The 18,089-nt window shown below is 33.0% G+C and overlaps 3 protein-coding genes across 4 annotated transcripts in view; 1 reads left to right on the forward strand and 2 right to left on the reverse strand.

Moving 5' to 3' along the window:
* Positions 1 to 315: 315 nt before the first annotated feature.
* LOC123717176 (protein KTI12 homolog) lies at positions 316 to 1,815 on the reverse strand. The gene is made up of 4 exons (XM_045673046.1): positions 1,460 to 1,815; positions 1,126 to 1,321; positions 816 to 954; positions 316 to 602 (listed from the first exon to the last, which is right to left on the reverse strand). The coding sequence occupies exons 1-4, from the start codon at positions 1,725 to 1,727 to the stop codon at positions 318 to 320; spliced, it is 888 nt and encodes a 295-aa protein (XP_045529002.1). The 5' UTR covers positions 1,728 to 1,815; the 3' UTR covers positions 316 to 317.
* Positions 1,816 to 7,738: 5,923 nt separating this feature from the next.
* LOC123717318 (angiotensin-converting enzyme-like) lies at positions 7,739 to 14,692 on the forward strand. Its single transcript, XM_045673241.1, has 9 exons — positions 7,739 to 8,086; positions 8,162 to 8,490; positions 8,619 to 8,807; positions 9,889 to 9,995; positions 10,721 to 10,866; positions 11,156 to 11,264; positions 11,672 to 12,237; positions 14,270 to 14,419; positions 14,530 to 14,692. The coding sequence occupies exons 1-9, from the start codon at positions 7,767 to 7,769 to the stop codon at positions 14,690 to 14,692; spliced, it is 2,079 nt and encodes a 692-aa protein (XP_045529197.1). The 5' UTR covers positions 7,739 to 7,766.
* A 1,471-nt stretch (positions 14,693 to 16,163) lies between these two features.
* Positions 16,164 to 18,089, reverse strand: part of LOC123717252 (serine protease 33-like) — a 36,912-nt gene continuing 34,986 nt past the window's right edge. For both annotated transcript variants that reach the window (XM_045673147.1, XM_045673148.1), the window contains exons 5-6: positions 17,605 to 17,772; positions 16,164 to 17,257 (exon numbers count right to left, since the gene is read on the reverse strand). In XM_045673147.1, coding sequence (XP_045529103.1) covers positions 17,025 to 17,257; positions 17,605 to 17,772 — 401 coding nt within the window. In that variant the 3' untranslated portion in view covers positions 16,164 to 17,024. The remainder of the gene's footprint in view (positions 17,258 to 17,604; positions 17,773 to 18,089) is intronic.

Genomic DNA, 18,089 nt, shown 5'->3' on the forward strand with positions numbered 1-18,089 from the left:
CGATATATAGCGTGATCATGATTGCATTCTCTACACAGACTCCTTAGTGTGGGCTGCGATAGGTCAATATTGTTACAACCATATTTTGTTGAATGAACCTATGCTATTATAGGGACATTTACCTGTCTGTTTTGTATTGCATGCTATTAAATATTGAAAAACGATTACTTTATTAAATAATTCAACTAGAACTTTGAGTACCTAATTCAACAATTTATAATTGTCATGTAAATTAGGTATGCAAGGGAGTCCGTTTATTGGGTTGAAATGTATAAATCTATCTTGCTATAAGAAGAAGGGTATAAAACAAACAGATACTAATTCATCAAAGATTTATTTAAATATTGTATGAAAAATCTACCAAGTTTATTAGAATTTTCATTTGAATGGTTCATTTTAGCATATGTAAGGAACTGCCGTCTTAATCTGAGCAGACTTTGTGGGTTTATTGTTTGTAGGAAGTTTGCTTCAAGAACACATCCAGGATATTCAGAAAATTTCACTTCAGAAGCATCAAATTCCTTTGCTTCAAGAATCCGTTTTGATATTGCTTGTGTAGTATTGTCAAGTTCGTATAAAAAGTTTGTTGATGACAGTGGTGGCTGTAAAAAATTTAATAACTTCAACTGTAATAAAAACAGCAGTGCATAATGGTACCTTTGATTCTCTAGATGTAGTGGCAAGCCTTTTTCTAATTTCTTTTTTTATAATTTAGGTCCTTGTTCATCAAAATAATATTGTAAATACAAAATGTTGTGTATGATTTACTTAAAACAAGAGGAAGGTTTACTTTCATTAAATAAAATAAAACTTACATTCTGTGTGCTCATGTTAGGTGGAGGAGGCTTCCGCTTATAAAGTACATTGTATATTGCTTCGAGATCCAATATGTCAGATGGTTGAACAGTGAACAGGGGACTATCCCATCTACTATTAGAGTTTGGCTCTTCAAACCTAAAATAATTTTATTCAAATGTAATGCAAATTTTACAAATTGCAACTATACCTTATGTAGACCAGACAACTGTTTTAATTTAGTAATAGTAATTCAATAATTCTGCAATGAAAACAAATCTTTATCGAGTACCCATCTTGATCTGAAAAATAATGTTACAAATCACTTGCCTTAATTTAGTAAGAGCATTAAAAATCTCTTCAGTATAAGGTTCTGTATGGATATCAGTGTTTCCATTTGATTCTTCCTTAGCTTTAACCCTTTTCTGATTATCATCCCATGCATCCTGGTGAAACCTTATTGTGTATACTGTACATTGTGTAGATTTAGATGCTTTTGATGCACAGTATAGCTCATACCTATAGCCTGAAATGTACATATAAGGTACAAATAACAGAAACTTGTTTTATGTTCTTTGATTTTATCTATTCAGTAGATTAAAATTCATTATATATTGACCATAAAATGCTGATTTAAATAAATGATACATTATCCAATTTTTACCTTTTATATAGTTACTGCCGTCCAATATGACAATGTTATCTTTATTAATGAGTCGTATGACTTCAGACTTAAGGTACCCACGCACCCTTTTTTCCTTTTGAGAATCTAAGTATGTTGATTCCTTGTCATAACCCAACTTTATTATAGCTTCATCCTCTGATATAATATCAACTTGTTTGTTATGTGTCTTCTCAAAATAGTCTTTTATTTCTCTGGCTCTAGTTGTTTTTCCACTTACGGGAGTGCCGCAAATTATAATTACAGGCATTTCCTATTAGAGAAGGGAGCTAAACGAATAATCAATATTGGTAAAATTATAATTCCTCTGCCAAGTGCCAACTGCCAAGTCGCCAACTATCATTGTTTTCCATATTGGCAGCTATCAAAACTCAAATTAAATAACCATCGGTAACTCGTAACTGACAAACCGTGCAGGCCAAGAAAGGGAAAAAAAAAAAAAAAAAACTCGTAACTGTCAGTGACATTTTTTTTACTGGCATGTTCGGAAATTGCTAAATTTTAAATGTATTACAATTTCAACAAAGGATAATGTCCTGATGTAATTTTCCTTTACAGAAGCAAAGACTTTGAGGATATTTAAGAAACTTGACACAAGCAAAGCGGCTTGCGGCCGTGCCATTCCCGCTAGCGCACTGCTACTTCATTCGTCACGATCGTTTGCCACTCCATCTGGATTTTATTTATTTATTCACATTTCGTTGCAATAAAAATAAAAGAATCACAAATAACACAACACATAAAAACTACAAGGGATGCAACGGGTGGCCTTATAGCTAATAAGCGATCTCGTCCAGGCAACACTTGTTCTTACAAAACTAAAAAAAATGTGCAAGAAGTGCAGAACAAAATGTTATATATATTTAAAAAAAAACCTACATTTTGGAACTTTACGGTTGAACTTATTAATGATATCTCCACCTGCTTTACTAACTCTAGGTTCTACTTGTTTGCCGATGACGTAAAATTCTTTAGGCTGGTCAACAACGCTAGCGACGCAGTCCTGCTTCAAAAATACTTAGATAGACTAGTAAAGTGGAGTCATTTAGGTAGGTGTATTTACCTTTAAAATAGACAAGTGATGCGTTATACGCTTCACTACGAAAAAAGCACACACCAAGAACAAATTACATCGATGGCAACGCGGGCGGTAAACATCTGGTCAATGATTTATTACGACTATCGTTGTGGGTTTACTCAACAACAAAGCTATGATAGGCTGCGATAAGCACTTCTTAATGAAGCCCCATCTCGTTCTACTATTTACAATTGGTTTAACGAGTTTAAGCGTCCACGTGATCAATGATGATCCACGTGAGGGACGTCCTTTAACAGCGACATCTGAAGATAACATCAGTGTTGTCCGACGCATGATAGAGTGACCTATCAGCAGATACGGGTAAGCCTAGGCATTGGTATGAGTCAAGTTCAAAAAATATTACCCGAGCATTTAGGCGTTACGAACCTTTGTACCAGATGGTTTCCCCGTGCTTTAACCGACGATCAGAAACACCTTCGCATGGACTGGTGTCGCCATATGTTAGAGTCAAAGGGTGTTTCCTTTCGATGATCGGCCAACTATGGTAAAGAAAGGAAGACTTCAAGGAAAAAAGATGATTGCCTCATTTTTTGGCCGGAAAGGTCATTTCGCGATAGTTGTGCTAGAAGATGGAAGGACAATTACTGCAGACTGGTATATCAATCACTGTTTGCCTGTTGTGTTGGAAAAAGTTCGACAGCAGCGCCCTCGAAGCAGGATCCTCCTCCACCACGACAATGCTTCAGCGCATTCCGCAAAATGGACTGTTGAATATTTGACTATGGCTGGTGCCGAGATAATGAGTTATCCGCTGTACAGTCCTCACCTAGCGCCCTGCGACTCATTATTCCCAAGAACTGAAGATAAAATTCGAGGTATCCACTTTACGAGGCCTGAAAATGCGGTGAAAGCGTACGAAAATACCATAGAAGAGACCCCTAAGGAAAAATGGGCCCACTGCTTTTCTCAGTGGTTCCATCTAATGCGACGACGTGTAGAGAGGAACGGAGATTACTTCGAAAAACAATAAAAGTATTGGCAACTTTTTACATTAAGCCGTTTTTCATTTTCTAAACATTTTCAGTGTAACCTAGGTATAAGGTCATACTTAGATAAATCCATTGGTGCACCAGCCTGGTTCTATGTTCTAGTCAATAGAGTACGCACAATGGACCTATTGAGAGTCTAAGTGCGGAAACTGAGGCCACAAACCTATGTTCTATGTATAGACGAGGACAAGGAACTTTGAGGAACAACAAAAAGTCAGGTGTTTAAACAAATGTATTGTAATTAACTACTCCCAATATTAACTAGCTTTTATTTGCAAAAATGAAATGTTATTAAGTAATTATTTACCATCATAAAAATATAAATTTGAGCGGGCTTAGTGGAAAATTAAGAACTCAAAGAATTGAATTAATATTCGTAAGTATACAAAATTACCATGAGTAATTAAATCTATTGTTATTACAAATAAATTTAATTAATTAATTGATATAAAAAAAACATTCAGCGGATATTTGTTAGTTGTATAACGATTAACATTCTTTAGTCTAGAAGCAATATCAATGTGTACAATATCATCAAACACATGTGAATGTAATCAGCGTATTCTCAAAAATTTGAAAGACAAAATTGTTAAATATTAGTTCAATTGGATATTGTATAGTACGAAAATAAACTGAAGACAATTGAGTCGATACAAAACATTTATTTGTAAGTATTAAGACGGACGGCTATTGTCTCTCCCTGGGGTGAGATTTACTCGGCTTATCCCTTCAGACTAGGCTTCTACTGAATGATATACTATTCAAATGTAGCGTAAAGATAATTTTATTATATTTCTTCTGTACAAACATTACCTGTCCACATTGTATTCCTAACTTTCTTACTAACTACTAACTGACGTGAGACTTATCTTAAATTATCGTGATTTATGTATCTTTACTTTTTATTTTTAATGTATCATCTTTTTAGTTTAGTTTTATTTGTTCCTGTTTAGTTTTGTCTTAATAACTGTGTATAACATGTATTTTTGCACTTCTTGCCTATCTTATGTAGTTTAATACATTTTTTTCGTTACTCACAATGTTAGGTTGGTTGCCTGGAAGAGATCGCTCGAAAGCGATAAGGCCGCCAGTTCTTCTCCTTTTGTTTTTTTTAAATATTGTAATGTTTTAATAAATCAATAAATAAACAAAACAAGTTAAAACTGAGAACACATACAGTACATAATATACATACACAGATAATAACTAAGACTACACCGTGTATACTCAAAAAACATCCGGCCAATCGTGTCTCTTGTAGCTTTAAACACGACGAATAACACAAGGAATCCTACTGCAGTTTCTTTATAACTAAACATCCTTTTTATTTTTTATTTCATTACTTTTTTCTTCTTGTGTCATTGATTATTATTGGCTTTATTAGGAATATAACGACTTATAGAGGCCCTACACAATAAATTCGTTAATAATTAGTGTCTGTGATTGAATTGGAAATTCTTAGAACCAATCGTAATCAGACGAAACAGTATTTTACATTCTCACGCAACAGTTAAGCTTTATATGAAAGCTATCTGTTTCTAACCTTGTTAATAGGATGCTGTTATACTATTAACAAGGAAGAGAGCATCATATCCCACTGTGGGGGGCCCAGGTCTTAGTATGTATTAGATGGATAGTAATATTTTTGGTACACTAGAACTGTGTGACGACGGTATCGTTGGAGTATGAGTTTCGTATTGACTGTTTCGTAGATTGGATTAGTATATAATAATGTTGGTAATTTTTATAAACAATATTTTAATATGCAAATAAAAAAGTATGGGGCTTTGCACTTTTACGCCTCAGACTCCATACGAGTTCTGCACATTTAAATTGAGATACTGTAATAAATTCATATTTATATCCGATAATGTTTTATTTAAATGAAACTGTTATTGTTTGAAATTCGGAGTAAATCAGTGTTATTATTATTAACATATCACAAAACCGATACCTTGCGTTCTAACCTTAAATCGTCTTTTGACTGAGGAGCTAGGCTTGCATAGACACAATCAAATACGGGTTTTAAAGACTGAAGGTTGAAAAGGCCGTTTCATTTCGATATCCATAAAATGAGTAATGATATTTCATTTATAGAAATCCTTACAAATTTTCGTAAAATCTAGAATAAGTCCCTATAGCGTACGCCTTAACGCCCACACTGGCTGAAACCCTTACAAGGTATAATTTATTTTTTGAATTCAGTATCATTTCGTTCTCGCTAGTGCAACGTTGTAAGGCAGTAAGTTTTTTTTAATTTAGTATATATTTCAAATATATATTCTTTTGTTCATAGAATTAACGAAGTCATTTAGACTTTTTAAAGTACTGAAATAGATAACCTTGATATTTGAAATAACAGAAGTTTTGTCTCATCCTACTAAAACGATATTAAAAAATAATCTACTGTAATAAAGAAATCTGTTATATCTTAACTTAATTAAATTCATAAAAATATTGTCATTAATTAAATGTAAAAGTAATAAATCATTCAAAGCATCCCTCTGTTCTCTCTGAGTTTTTAAATTCTACTAGCAGCTAGGCAGCACTGAAAATGTTTAGAAAATGAAAAACGGCTTAATGTAGACAGTTGCCAATACTGTTATTGTTTTTCGAAGTAATCTGTTCCTCTCTACAAATCGTTGCATTCGATGGAACCACTGAAAAAGCAGTTAGCCCATTCTTCCTTAAGGGTCTCTTCTATGGCATTTTCGTAGGCTTTCATCGCATCTTCAGAGCTCGTAAAGCGAATATCGAAAATTTTATCTTTAGTTCTTGGGCAGGGCGCCAGGTCAGGACCGTTTGGCGAATGACTCATTATCTCGACACCTGCCATAGTCAAATATTTACTAGTTTATGCGAAGGTTTTTCTGGTCGTCGGTTAAAGTATGGGGAATCCATCTGGTACAAAGCTTCCTGACCCTTCCCTTATCTTTTTTGAACTTGACTTATAACAATGCCTAGGCTTGCCCGTATCTGCTAATGGTCACTTTCTTATCTTCCTCTATCATGCGTCGCACAGAACTGATGTTATCTTCAGTAGTCGCTGTTAAAGGACGTCCCTCACGCGGATCATCATTGAGATTGCTACGTCCACCCTTAAATTCGTTAAACCAATTGTAAATAGTGGCACGTGATGGGGCTTCATTAAGAAATGCTCCTCGTAAGCTATCATAGATTTGTTGTTGAGTAAGACCACAACGAATTCTAAAAACGTTTTCATAAGCAAAGTTACAAACGTTCTGGGCCGTTCTAAACATTTTCAGCGTTACCCACATACGTATAAAAAAACAATACATTAAAACAAAGTCTATAATCGTTGGGAAAAATAATTTGATCTTATAGTGTGACAAATAGATACATTTCTGAACGTGGTTATATATAAAAAAAATGTTTTATGCCTAAGCCAGAGAAATCTGTGCTGGTGGAACGGCGCTGTTCAAGAGACTAGGCTGTTAAGTGAACAGCTAATTAAGCTAGTTTGCTTCGACATCTACATGACATTAAGTTTTTATTTTTATTCGTTGTGTGCACTCAGGTTCTATGCTACTAGATCAAATAGTACTAGAATACTACTACTAGACAACGTCAGGCACCTCCATTCAGAATTTATCTTCAGTTGCTATAATTCGGACGTATCGCTGTGTCTCTCTCATGTACAGATTACATGTTTATCGGCAGAGTTAAGTGTAATGTCAGGTTATGATAACGGTGAGCAGGAAAATCACGATCCAAGTGATAACGTTAATTCATTCGGATTTTAAGGGAAAAGCTTTTAAAGTACTTATATATTAATAAAGGGGGTAACACTATAGCATCAACTAAGGTGAAAATGTATATCTATGTCTTTGAAATATTTTTTTCTGGTGTATTATGTAATTATACTTAGTGTTTAATTATTTTTAATTTAAAAATCGGTTATTCATGCCGGAGTGTTTTACCTAATATAACCTCAAAATGCGAAACCACAAACACCTTGTATCAAGGAATGTGATTTATACATTATGATATTATTATATTTTTGTGTAAAATAACTAACAAAAAATATTTTTTTATATAAACTAAGTAGCTAGAAGAAGAAGAAATTATTGAACTAAAACTCTTAATTACATATAGTTCTATACGTTTGAGTAGTAGTGGTGTAATATGATACGATTATTTTACAGAAAAAAGCAAGCCAACGGGAAGATATGCTTACAAAATGACAAACGCAATATTTTTAATTTCACTTACGCTTATCGGCACCTGCTTTTGTTCTGATGATCTATTTGAAAGTATCAATCAAGGAATTATAAAATATAATGCGATTGGAGCGGAAATAGGCTGGCAATCATTAATTAATCCTAGCAACTCCGATTTAGCTAGAAGGGCAGCGGTGTATCAAAAGGATCGCTTGTTATGGCAACACGAAAGATGTGATTATCTGTCAAAATTATATTATAACAATGAGTTAAATGCTTCTCAAAACAGACAGACCTATTTGCTATGTCGTGGACCGAAATTTACTTATGAAGAGACGAGGTAATCGACTTTTAAGTTCTTTTATATGTTTCTATCCGATCATTCTGTAAATTCATTACGCAAATGTATTTTCAGAAAAACTAGTTACTTATATGAAGAGGTACAATCCATTTATAATGATGCTCAAGTCTGTTTTCCCGCCCATAGTAACAATAGTTCGACGGATTTTGATGCTGCCATCTTGAAGAAAACAACTGACGCGGAATTTAAATTTGAAAGTTTAATTTCGAAAAAGGAAGGCATATGTTTGATAGGGGAAAAGGATTTTGAGAATGTAATGAAATATTCGAAAAACGAATCCGTTTTAAAATGGACGTGGTCTATTTGGCGGGAAAATATGAGAGCAATGAAAATGCCATATTTGAACATGTTGAGAATTGAAAATAAAGCGGCGAAACGAAATGGTAACTTTAACTTATAATTAATTCTATATACGAAAAGTAAAACTATTTTTAAATTTTAAATGAATTACTATTCATTTAAAATTTAAAAATAGGCAATTACTCTTTCTTAATTTACTTTTTTAACATAGGTTACAAAGATATGGGTGCATCATGGCGAGACGAGACAGAATTACCTAATTTACGTCAATTATGTTACCAATTATATGAAAGTATTTTACCCTTATACAAATTATTACACGGTGTTGCTAGGTATCAATTAAGGAAATTATATGGTAACACCGTTCCTGAAAGCGGGCCTATACCGGCGCATTTACTTGGTATGTAAACATGCTTTATAAATAAATAAATACATATAGATTTCTGAGGGCAGAGGCTCAGACCTAAAATGTAGGGCCAGTTAAGTTCCGTGGCGGTTGTTGTACATATGTTCAAATATGCGACGTGACACTTCAAAACAATTATATTCGACCTTTTTGGACATTATCGGAAACGAGAATGTTATATTACAATTTATGAGTGTGGGAAAAAGTAAGTGGCTCATTTTGGCTTCAAGTGTGCGATGATTGCTAATACATTTGGTAATTATTAATTAAAATAAATACGTACATGTAACAACTAATGTTAGGTACATGTAAAAAAAAAGTAAGTTCTTACATTTTTACAAATATTTAATAAAACATAAATTCTTTATACCTTAACATCAATATTGGGTAGGAATGTTAATATCAAACTTCGCGAGAAGACGCCATTTATTGAAAAATATTCTCGATATAGAGTATACTCTAGCGCAAGTTAGGTATGTAGTTGAGCATAATACAGGGCCGGATTTAGGAGATGGCAACCGGGACTACAGCATGGGAAAGAAATAATGTTTTAAAGTGCGACTAGTAAACAAATTTTCTTTTGATATATTTTTATACGTTTGTTTAATACTAAAAGAATCTACTTGTTTACGTTTCGCAAATTTTGATTTTTTTTTTAATTTTTGCAAAATAATTTGGTGCCAGCGGCCTCCAGCCCTATGTTGACCCGAGGTGTTCAGACCTCTTAATCCGGCTCTGGCGTTATAAAATGTAAAAGGCTTGTTGAGTTTGAAATTTCCTCAAACATCGAATTTAGGCTACCTCAGTCATCCAAGCCATTAATAACCTGTCTTGGTGTCAGTGTACTGCTGAGAGCTTAGGGTAAGATTCCGAAACAAGGCTTAGCGCTAAATCTAGAGTCATGTACGTCAAATATTGGATTTTTACATGTGGGCCATGTCCGATTCGTTTCTTGCCCCTAAAATCTTAGAGCTTATTTATCAACATAACCTTATTTATTTTATCTATTACAATCTATTATGATTTTAAGTATCGTTCTAGAATAATAAAATCTGAACCTTTAAAAATGTTCTAGGTGATCTATGGTCACAAAACTGGGAATCCTTAGCCGAGTTGATCATACCGCGAACGATTGATTTTGATGAGCGTATTAACAAATTAAATTGGACCGTGGACCATATGGTACGTAAGAATTTAAGTTATACATATGGTTATCCAGTTCTATGCAGAGTATTTTTTGTAGTTATAACGAAAAAGGGATTTTTAGTAAAGCAACACAAATTTTTAGAATAACACAGAAATTAAAAAAAAAAACATCTGCAATGTATATTTTTCGTTGCATAACCTTTGATTATTTGTTCATTAATGTATTTGATTGGTAACTAGACATGGCAAGAATATGGTACAAAAATGTTATAGTTGCACAATCCTGAGTTCGCATATTCTGCCACACGTAATGAAGTGCAAATTTGTCTTAAAAGGAGTTTTACATAGAAGTTATATACATAATGAGTCAAGTCATTATGTTTGTAACTATAGTCAATTATTAGTTATTATAGTCAATTCTTATATTATTTGGAGTGATAAAATATCACATTATTAAAATATATTATTACGTGATCAAATTAATTATATATTTCACGCATACGCATATTAATAGATGTTTTCCAAAATTAGAAGTCGGATTGTAAAAACCCTCGTGGGATGATTTTTTTATTTATTTTAATGTTCGTTAAATATCTTAATACCGTACTTCTTGTAAAAATCCCTTCAATTGTACTTCTGTATTTATATAACTTTTTATATAAGTTCTATGTACGACGGTTCTGTGAGACGTCAATAACAAAATTAGAAGTATATATAAGATATTATTAAGTGGAGAAATAAATACAATTATAAAATTACAGGTAAAACGTGGAGAAGATTTTTACACTTCACTCGGGCTGCCTGAAATGACAGATACGTTTTGGCGGGAATCTGTGTTTCGGCGGGAAAACACTTCGATCCGTTGCCATGGCACCGCGGCGGACATGTTTAAAAAGGGCGACTACAGGTTTATGATTTTTATTTAAAAACCTTTTTGGTACAAGCTTTTTTATATATATTCCTTCTAAACATCTAATTTAATTAAGATATTTATCGTCTATTCTAGAGTAATTCTTGTATGTCTAATGCATTTCTCAATCTTCAGCCAGACTCACATTGCATTACAAACAAAACAATTGTTTTTAAAGCCGGCTTAATGCATTTTAATAATGAAATTCTCATCGCTTCCCCAAGCTCCCAAGCTTCGGTTCTTGCTTAGTAATTTTAAGGAGTAATTGCTAGATTTTTGTCTTTAGGCTTTTATACTGCGCGGACATTACGTTTGAAGACTTGTATGTGATACACCACGAAATGGGTCACATACAATATTATATGGCTTATAATACACAGCCAGGGCTGTATCGCGTAAGTTTAATTGGTATTTGCGCTATTAAATAGTTCCAAATATTATCCCGTATACGACAAGACTCGAATACTAATTTAGTTTTAAATACTGTTAAACCATCTATTTTTCTATGAAGAGTGACATTTTTGACAGCGCATCAGTTACAGAAGAGTTTGGCAAAATAAATTTGTTTAAATCCTCATTTTTAATCTTGTTTTGAAATATTACTATTGGTGTCTGATTTTCTATTTTTACAAATTCCGTTATGAACATAATATACTACTTAAATGGCATATAAAACTATTTATAAAGTTAATATTAGTCTTAAAACCAGATTTTAGTAACCAGAAAGTGTTACCATTTTATTCTGATAATCAAAAACAATGGGTAATTTTATATAGAATACATCATGTTTTATTTTTTTCAGCAAGCAAATACTGCTCTTCACGAAGCTATAGGTGACACTATAATGTTAGGAGTAGCCACCCCACAGCACTTACAAAGACTTGGTCTACTAAAAGATCAGGAATTATACAACACTAGTACCAAAATTAGTAATATCGACCTTATTAAATTCAAAAATAAATCAAGCCTTCCCAACGAGAAAGAAAGAAGTGTTGGAAACAAGGATAGAAACATAATAATAAATAAAATATTCGATACACATAAAATTCAATACGAAATAGTAAATAGAAGAAAACAGGCAAAAACTATAGAAAAAATCTTTCACAATGTCAACAGTGACATAACCACAGATGACATTTTAATTTTGAAGCACGCTTTAAACAAAATACCACAGATACCTTTCGCCTTTGTACTCGATGAGTACCGATGGAGGCTTTTTGAAGGAAAATTGGATGAAAGATATCTAAATGTGGAGTTTTGGGAATTGAGTAGACAATTGCAAGGAATCGCGCCGATAGAAAAAAGAGGAGAAGAATATTTTGATGTGGGTGCCAAGTATCACGTAGCTGATAACATTCCGTATACAAGGTGATTTTTATATAATTTTAATTATTTTCTATTTTACAATTTTTGTGTGTTGTATGTATATGTATGTATTTACAAGTGTAAGATTGTGATTTATTTTATTGAGAGCTAAATTACAATGTATACATTTACTGATCAGCTTTGATTTTAAGATTTGAGTTGAGGAAAAAATTAGCGACTCCAACTCCAGGGATTATTTTGTTCCTAGTAAGCCTACTTTCTCCTGCTACTTTATAACCGGGGTTTTAAGCGAATCTAAATAAAAGGTTTTTATTTAAGTTACTTATTACTTGTGTGCGCGAAAATTGCCTTTAGGCTGGGAGTAGGTACATTCCTACTTCCAACTCCAGGATTTGAATGTTGGATGTAAAGGAAATTTTTTTAACGGCCTGCCTGAACGTTCATAGCCAGAAGGATCGTTTACAGTTTCTGGTCAACAACTGGTAGTAGTTTGGTGTGCTGAAAGTTTTAGTCCAAAAACCCAAACGTAATCACCATTATTGATAGCAGAATATGGTTGGCCTGATGCTTATACACTATTCACACAAGACACAAGGGAGTGTTGTAGGTTATAAATGAAGATGTCCGCCATACTTGGCCAAAAGCGTCTTCTATTTCGATTAAAATTTCAAAGAAAATCCATAAATTTTCTAAAGGACAATTATTGTTCCGCAAGTTGAATGTGTAAAAATGCTGAAGTTAAAAGTATTCGACTCAGTATTTATAGTATTCCCACCACACCAGTATTGCGGACTTTGGTCTTATCCACTGATATATTTGCATTCACAGTGAATGTGCCATCAAACCCTTAATGCAGACCGTACCGTGCAACCTTACTATGCGATAACCGGAAAGTGTTTAACTTAGTATTTGAAAGAATACTAATATTCCATAGGTATTTGTATAGGCGGAATAATAATGATAAATCGTTTATTTGCCAAGATAGTGGTACAACTAGATGGATCAACTACAAATATATAGCCATATATAAATAGGCATGCAAATATCATATCAATTTTGACAATGTATTATATGAGAACATAAAATAATATCAAAGTTAAGTTATTTATTAATCATTGTCAAACCTATGGTCCAAATACTCTCCTACGCTATAAAGGCACTTTGCCTTTAAAAATTTAATTACCTTCACCTTGATATACATGTCAAATGAATCTATAACTTCTAAAAAGGTGATTAAACAGATTTATAGCCATGGCGTAACAATGGTGTCATCTTATAGTTAGTTCATTAATCCGTTCAAATCGTTGGATCCAAAAACGCATGTTTTTGCGACATACAAATCATTAAGATCCTTCGGACCGTTTCTGCACTGCCACGTTGGAACTCGTATTCATAAATAACGCGACATTTCATGTTTTCTATTTTATAAATAGAGTGAAGGAAAGAAAATGAAGTTAAAACGGGGAAATGAAATGAATCATGGTTTTTGAAAAACAAATGCACGAGTAAATAGCTCTAAAAATTGAATTTGGAATTCCTAACCAAAGAGGAGATATTTGAGGTCAAAGTGGCCAGTACGACAGAACGCCAATTTCATATGTAATCTTATCTGAATCTATATTAATCAAACCAAAACTAAGCACTTATAGCTTAGAGTAGCTTAGTGTCTCAAACTCAGGGTCGTGCATTCAAATTACTGCTGTGCACCAATATTATTTTAAAATGCAGCCCATTAAGAGAAATATTATAAGAAAATGATACAGAAATCTGAAACTAGACCAGTAGGGACACTAGTTGTTGTCTTAAAATGTAATTGAAAAGTCAAAGGCTTCCGAAATGTTGAAGTTCACTTCATCGGGAGTCAGCGATAAATGTTCTTACATCAATTATTTAACGGAATGTTAAGTCATTCAAAAAAAAAACATCTTTCTTACACAAAAATTAGTCAATCAGAAACGGATGCAGCTCAGTTTTTAAATGCTGTTACCAGCAACAGCAAGCCATTTCACCAATTATCTCATGACTACGACCACATGATCAACCTTTTTATATTAAAGGTAGTTTATTATTTTAGGTATTTCCTAAGCAGTTTTCTACAGTATCAATTATTTGAAAGACTATGCAAAGGAGCTATCTTCGGGCGTCAGCCTAAGTCTCTGCCAGATTCCATTCTTCTTCATCGTTGTGACATCTATGGATCAAAGGCCGCTGGAAAAGTTTTAAGGTATTTAATGTTCGATTGTAGGTCAATCATAAAAAGACAGAAATATTTCGATGGTAGTCCAACGTAACGTGATACAACACATTCTATTTTTAATATATAATGTTTTTTAGGAATATAATGTCTCGCGGAAATTCTCAACACTGGCTAGAAATACTTAATGACGCTGCAGACATAGATAATATTAACTCGGAAGCTTTGAAGCGCTACTACCGCCCTCTATATAAACTATTAAAACGCCTTGTTGCAAAATATAACATACCAATTGGCTGGTAAACCGGATAAATTTGTATTGTATTGTATTCGATTAATAAAATATACTGATAAAAATGGTTTTACTTCCTGATAAAAATACATAAAAAACACGTTGTTTATTAATTTAATATTGATTAATTTAGTTTTTAATAAAAAACTACAAGAAATTTTAAGTACTGCTGTAGTTGGTACTTTCTTATTATTTTTGCTATTAACAGATAGATGGCGCTGCATGTTTCTAAAACGCGCTCTTACTGCATTTATGATATTAGTATATAATATCCACATGTTGAGTCGCTACTGAACCGATTTTGATGAATTTTGGACTTTTTTGAAAGCTGAGCCTCGCGTTTCCGCGTTGAATCCAGCTATAATATATATAAATTAAAGGTATACATTTATATGTTATAAGGTATGTGGGGTTTATAGTAAATAATTAACTCTTATTATCACGTATATAACAATATCTTATATCATTACTCATTAGAGGTGAGTCATACTCGGTAAAAGACAGACCTAATATTAGCTTATCATAAATCATTTGACATCTGTCTCCACTAGAGGTGAGTCGTACTCGTTATAAGACCAACTTAGTCTTAGTCGTCTCTACTACTTATTAATTAATTTTATATAATAAATTGTAGCAATTTATCCAGAATAACGATGTATAAAATAAATCTAGATATTTTTTAAAAATGAAGTGAATGAAGCGCAAAGTAAAACAAGCTCGCCTAAAATTCGAAAAAGGTATTGAAATTAAGTACTTATTTTATGTACATAAACAAGGTCAATGACACGTCAAAGTCTTTCACGCAGTTTCTTTTTTTCAGTGTCGTCTACACTATTATTTTTTTTATGTAAAAGGGGGCCAAACGAACCTACGGAACGCCCAAAAATAACAGCCATCTCAGGCAATAGACACACATTTTTATTGTCAACAATCAATATTCATGTTCGCATTGCATTTACTGACATTGAACTTATATAGGCGTCTAGTGCAGACAGTACGGTCTGGAGACAGAAACAATAGTTCTAGAAATAGAAATTTGCAAGCTCTGAAACAATGCCAGTGTTATTTATATTATGTAATACGCATCTGAAGAGCGTAGACGCGAAAGTTGAAGTGTTCATATATTCGGTTGTAATAATAATATGTAGGTCCATTAGGTTCCAGACGTTTGATATATTTAATTAAACGCTAACGTCAAAGATTACCTATAATATATGGAAACTTTTTAAAGAATTAAATCTAATACATTTTTGATGTAAGGATGTACCGGTATGTCAAATGCCTATTTTTTTAAAGTTTATGAACCTCTTAGAACATAATATTAAAAAAAATATTCATTAAAAACACCGACCACCACTTTATTTAATATTAATTAAATTAATAATATAGAAATAAAACCAACAAATAAATTAACAATAAATATACTTTATTATCCTAGTTAAATAGTTATTGATAATCTTATGTCTAACTACAAAAGTTAAAAATAGCACTAAGTCCGAATGTAAATAATTTATTAAAGCACACTAATCGTATGAAAACTTGTATTCTACTTAAAATAAAAATTATCGATCTTTGTATTTCTTTATACGGGTGTGACATTTACAGATAATGCTAAACAGCCGCTAAGCAGCAGGGCTAATCTTTGACATTTTAGACGCGATCACAAAAATCTTACAGCGTCAACTTTTCCATAAATAAATTTTGGACAGAGTCATGGTGAAGTCATTATAGAAGTTTCGAGAAAAAAAAGACAAGGCCGAACGTTGTACCGACAGGCGAATAATAATAAAACAATAAGTGAAAGCTGATTAGAAGCCATTCGAAAGAAACTCTATTCTCTATAGCGGTTATAATTTAGCGATATCTGTGAATTATGAAACATGACTGCAAAATATTTACACTGTTAACTATATACAACTTATTGTAATATTCTATCACATTAAAATTAAATTAAGAGTATTCTTGTGTTAATCAAAGACAACAACAAAAAGTGTATTGGCTTTCATCTTTTCAAAGTTATGGTAACATAGATTAAGCCAAAATAGTAGTTAGAGATATGTGACTTTATTCCGTAGTTGTAATTTTATTACTGATTAATAACAGTAAGGGATGTAAATTGGATCAAAAATTTATTTAACCTCTTCTATATTTACTGCAAAATTTAGTTCAAAATTAATAATAAATAATAGGAAAAAGAACTAGCATAGGTTCACCGTTTTAAGGCTTTCTTTCTCTTTTTGAGATACAGCTGGGCTTAGATTTCTCAACGGCAATATGTATGTGTTAGTAGGATAGATCTTGGGATTGCTTTTAAATTTAGTAAGTAATATTTAAATCCGTAGACTACGCCAGCGTAGTAGCGTGTGATATCCAATCTACAGTGTGCGCTACTCTGTGGTAAATTCCAGGTTGACCGCGACTCGCGCAAGAATATCCGGCGGATACCACGCCAATTAAATACCATCTTCCCGCGCGTTCTAACATCAATGGCCCGCCGCTGTCACCTTGACAGCTGTCTTTTCCCCCTCCACGGTATCCCGCGCAAAGCATTTCTGGGTATATTACTACGTTAATACCTGAAAGGAAAAAGACAATTTTAACTCATTTTAAACACAAACACTTTATTCATTTGACAATATATACATAAGAAATTATGCTTATTTAAATTTAATATAATTTTCTATGATTTTTTCTTCAATATCAGCTAAAATTAAGATAAAAAAGTTTTAATTATAAAAAATATAAAAATAGATTAGTATGTATACAAGAAATATAATTTACGATCCAATTTCATATCTACCAACAGACATAAAAATTTCATAGACACCAGTAGAGTCGTTTCGGAGGAATACGACCCGAAACACCGTGATTAATATCATCAAAATAAATTAATTTGGAATAAAGATCGTAAGAAATAACTCACCATTAGCTCTATGCCAGCGTTCACAAACTCTATTATCTAATACAGGAACGTCAACAGCCTGCAAGGTCCGGGGGCGAAGCCTCGAGCCGGGACTTAGGGCTCCCCAGCCGGCCGCCCACCCGTACTGACCCAGAAAGTCGGAGCCTCTTTCAGGTAGGCATATTGGGGCTGGAATCAGATATTTTTACTAAAAAAAGGATAATATTCAGATAAAAATTTCTCTATGTTACGTAGGGAAGTAAACAAGTAAAATAAAACCTAGTCTGGCTTAGTACTGTGAGATTATATGGTTTATAAATTTAAAAAAAAAACCAGAAAATTATAACCCCGTGTCTATGGACACCTACAATGATAGTAGTTGCAGCATACGAGAGCGTCAGCTTGTCAGTAAGAATTTCCAAATGCTACACGTTTGAAAGGGTTCGAAGAATAGCCAGAAAAAAATGGCCAGACCACTTCTCGCCAGAACAAATCTTATAATTAGC

Source organism: Pieris brassicae, chromosome 12 (genome assembly GCF_905147105.1).
Source record: "Pieris brassicae chromosome 12, ilPieBrab1.1, whole genome shotgun sequence".
In the NCBI taxonomy this organism is placed as follows: Eukaryota; Metazoa; Arthropoda; class Insecta; order Lepidoptera; family Pieridae; genus Pieris; species Pieris brassicae.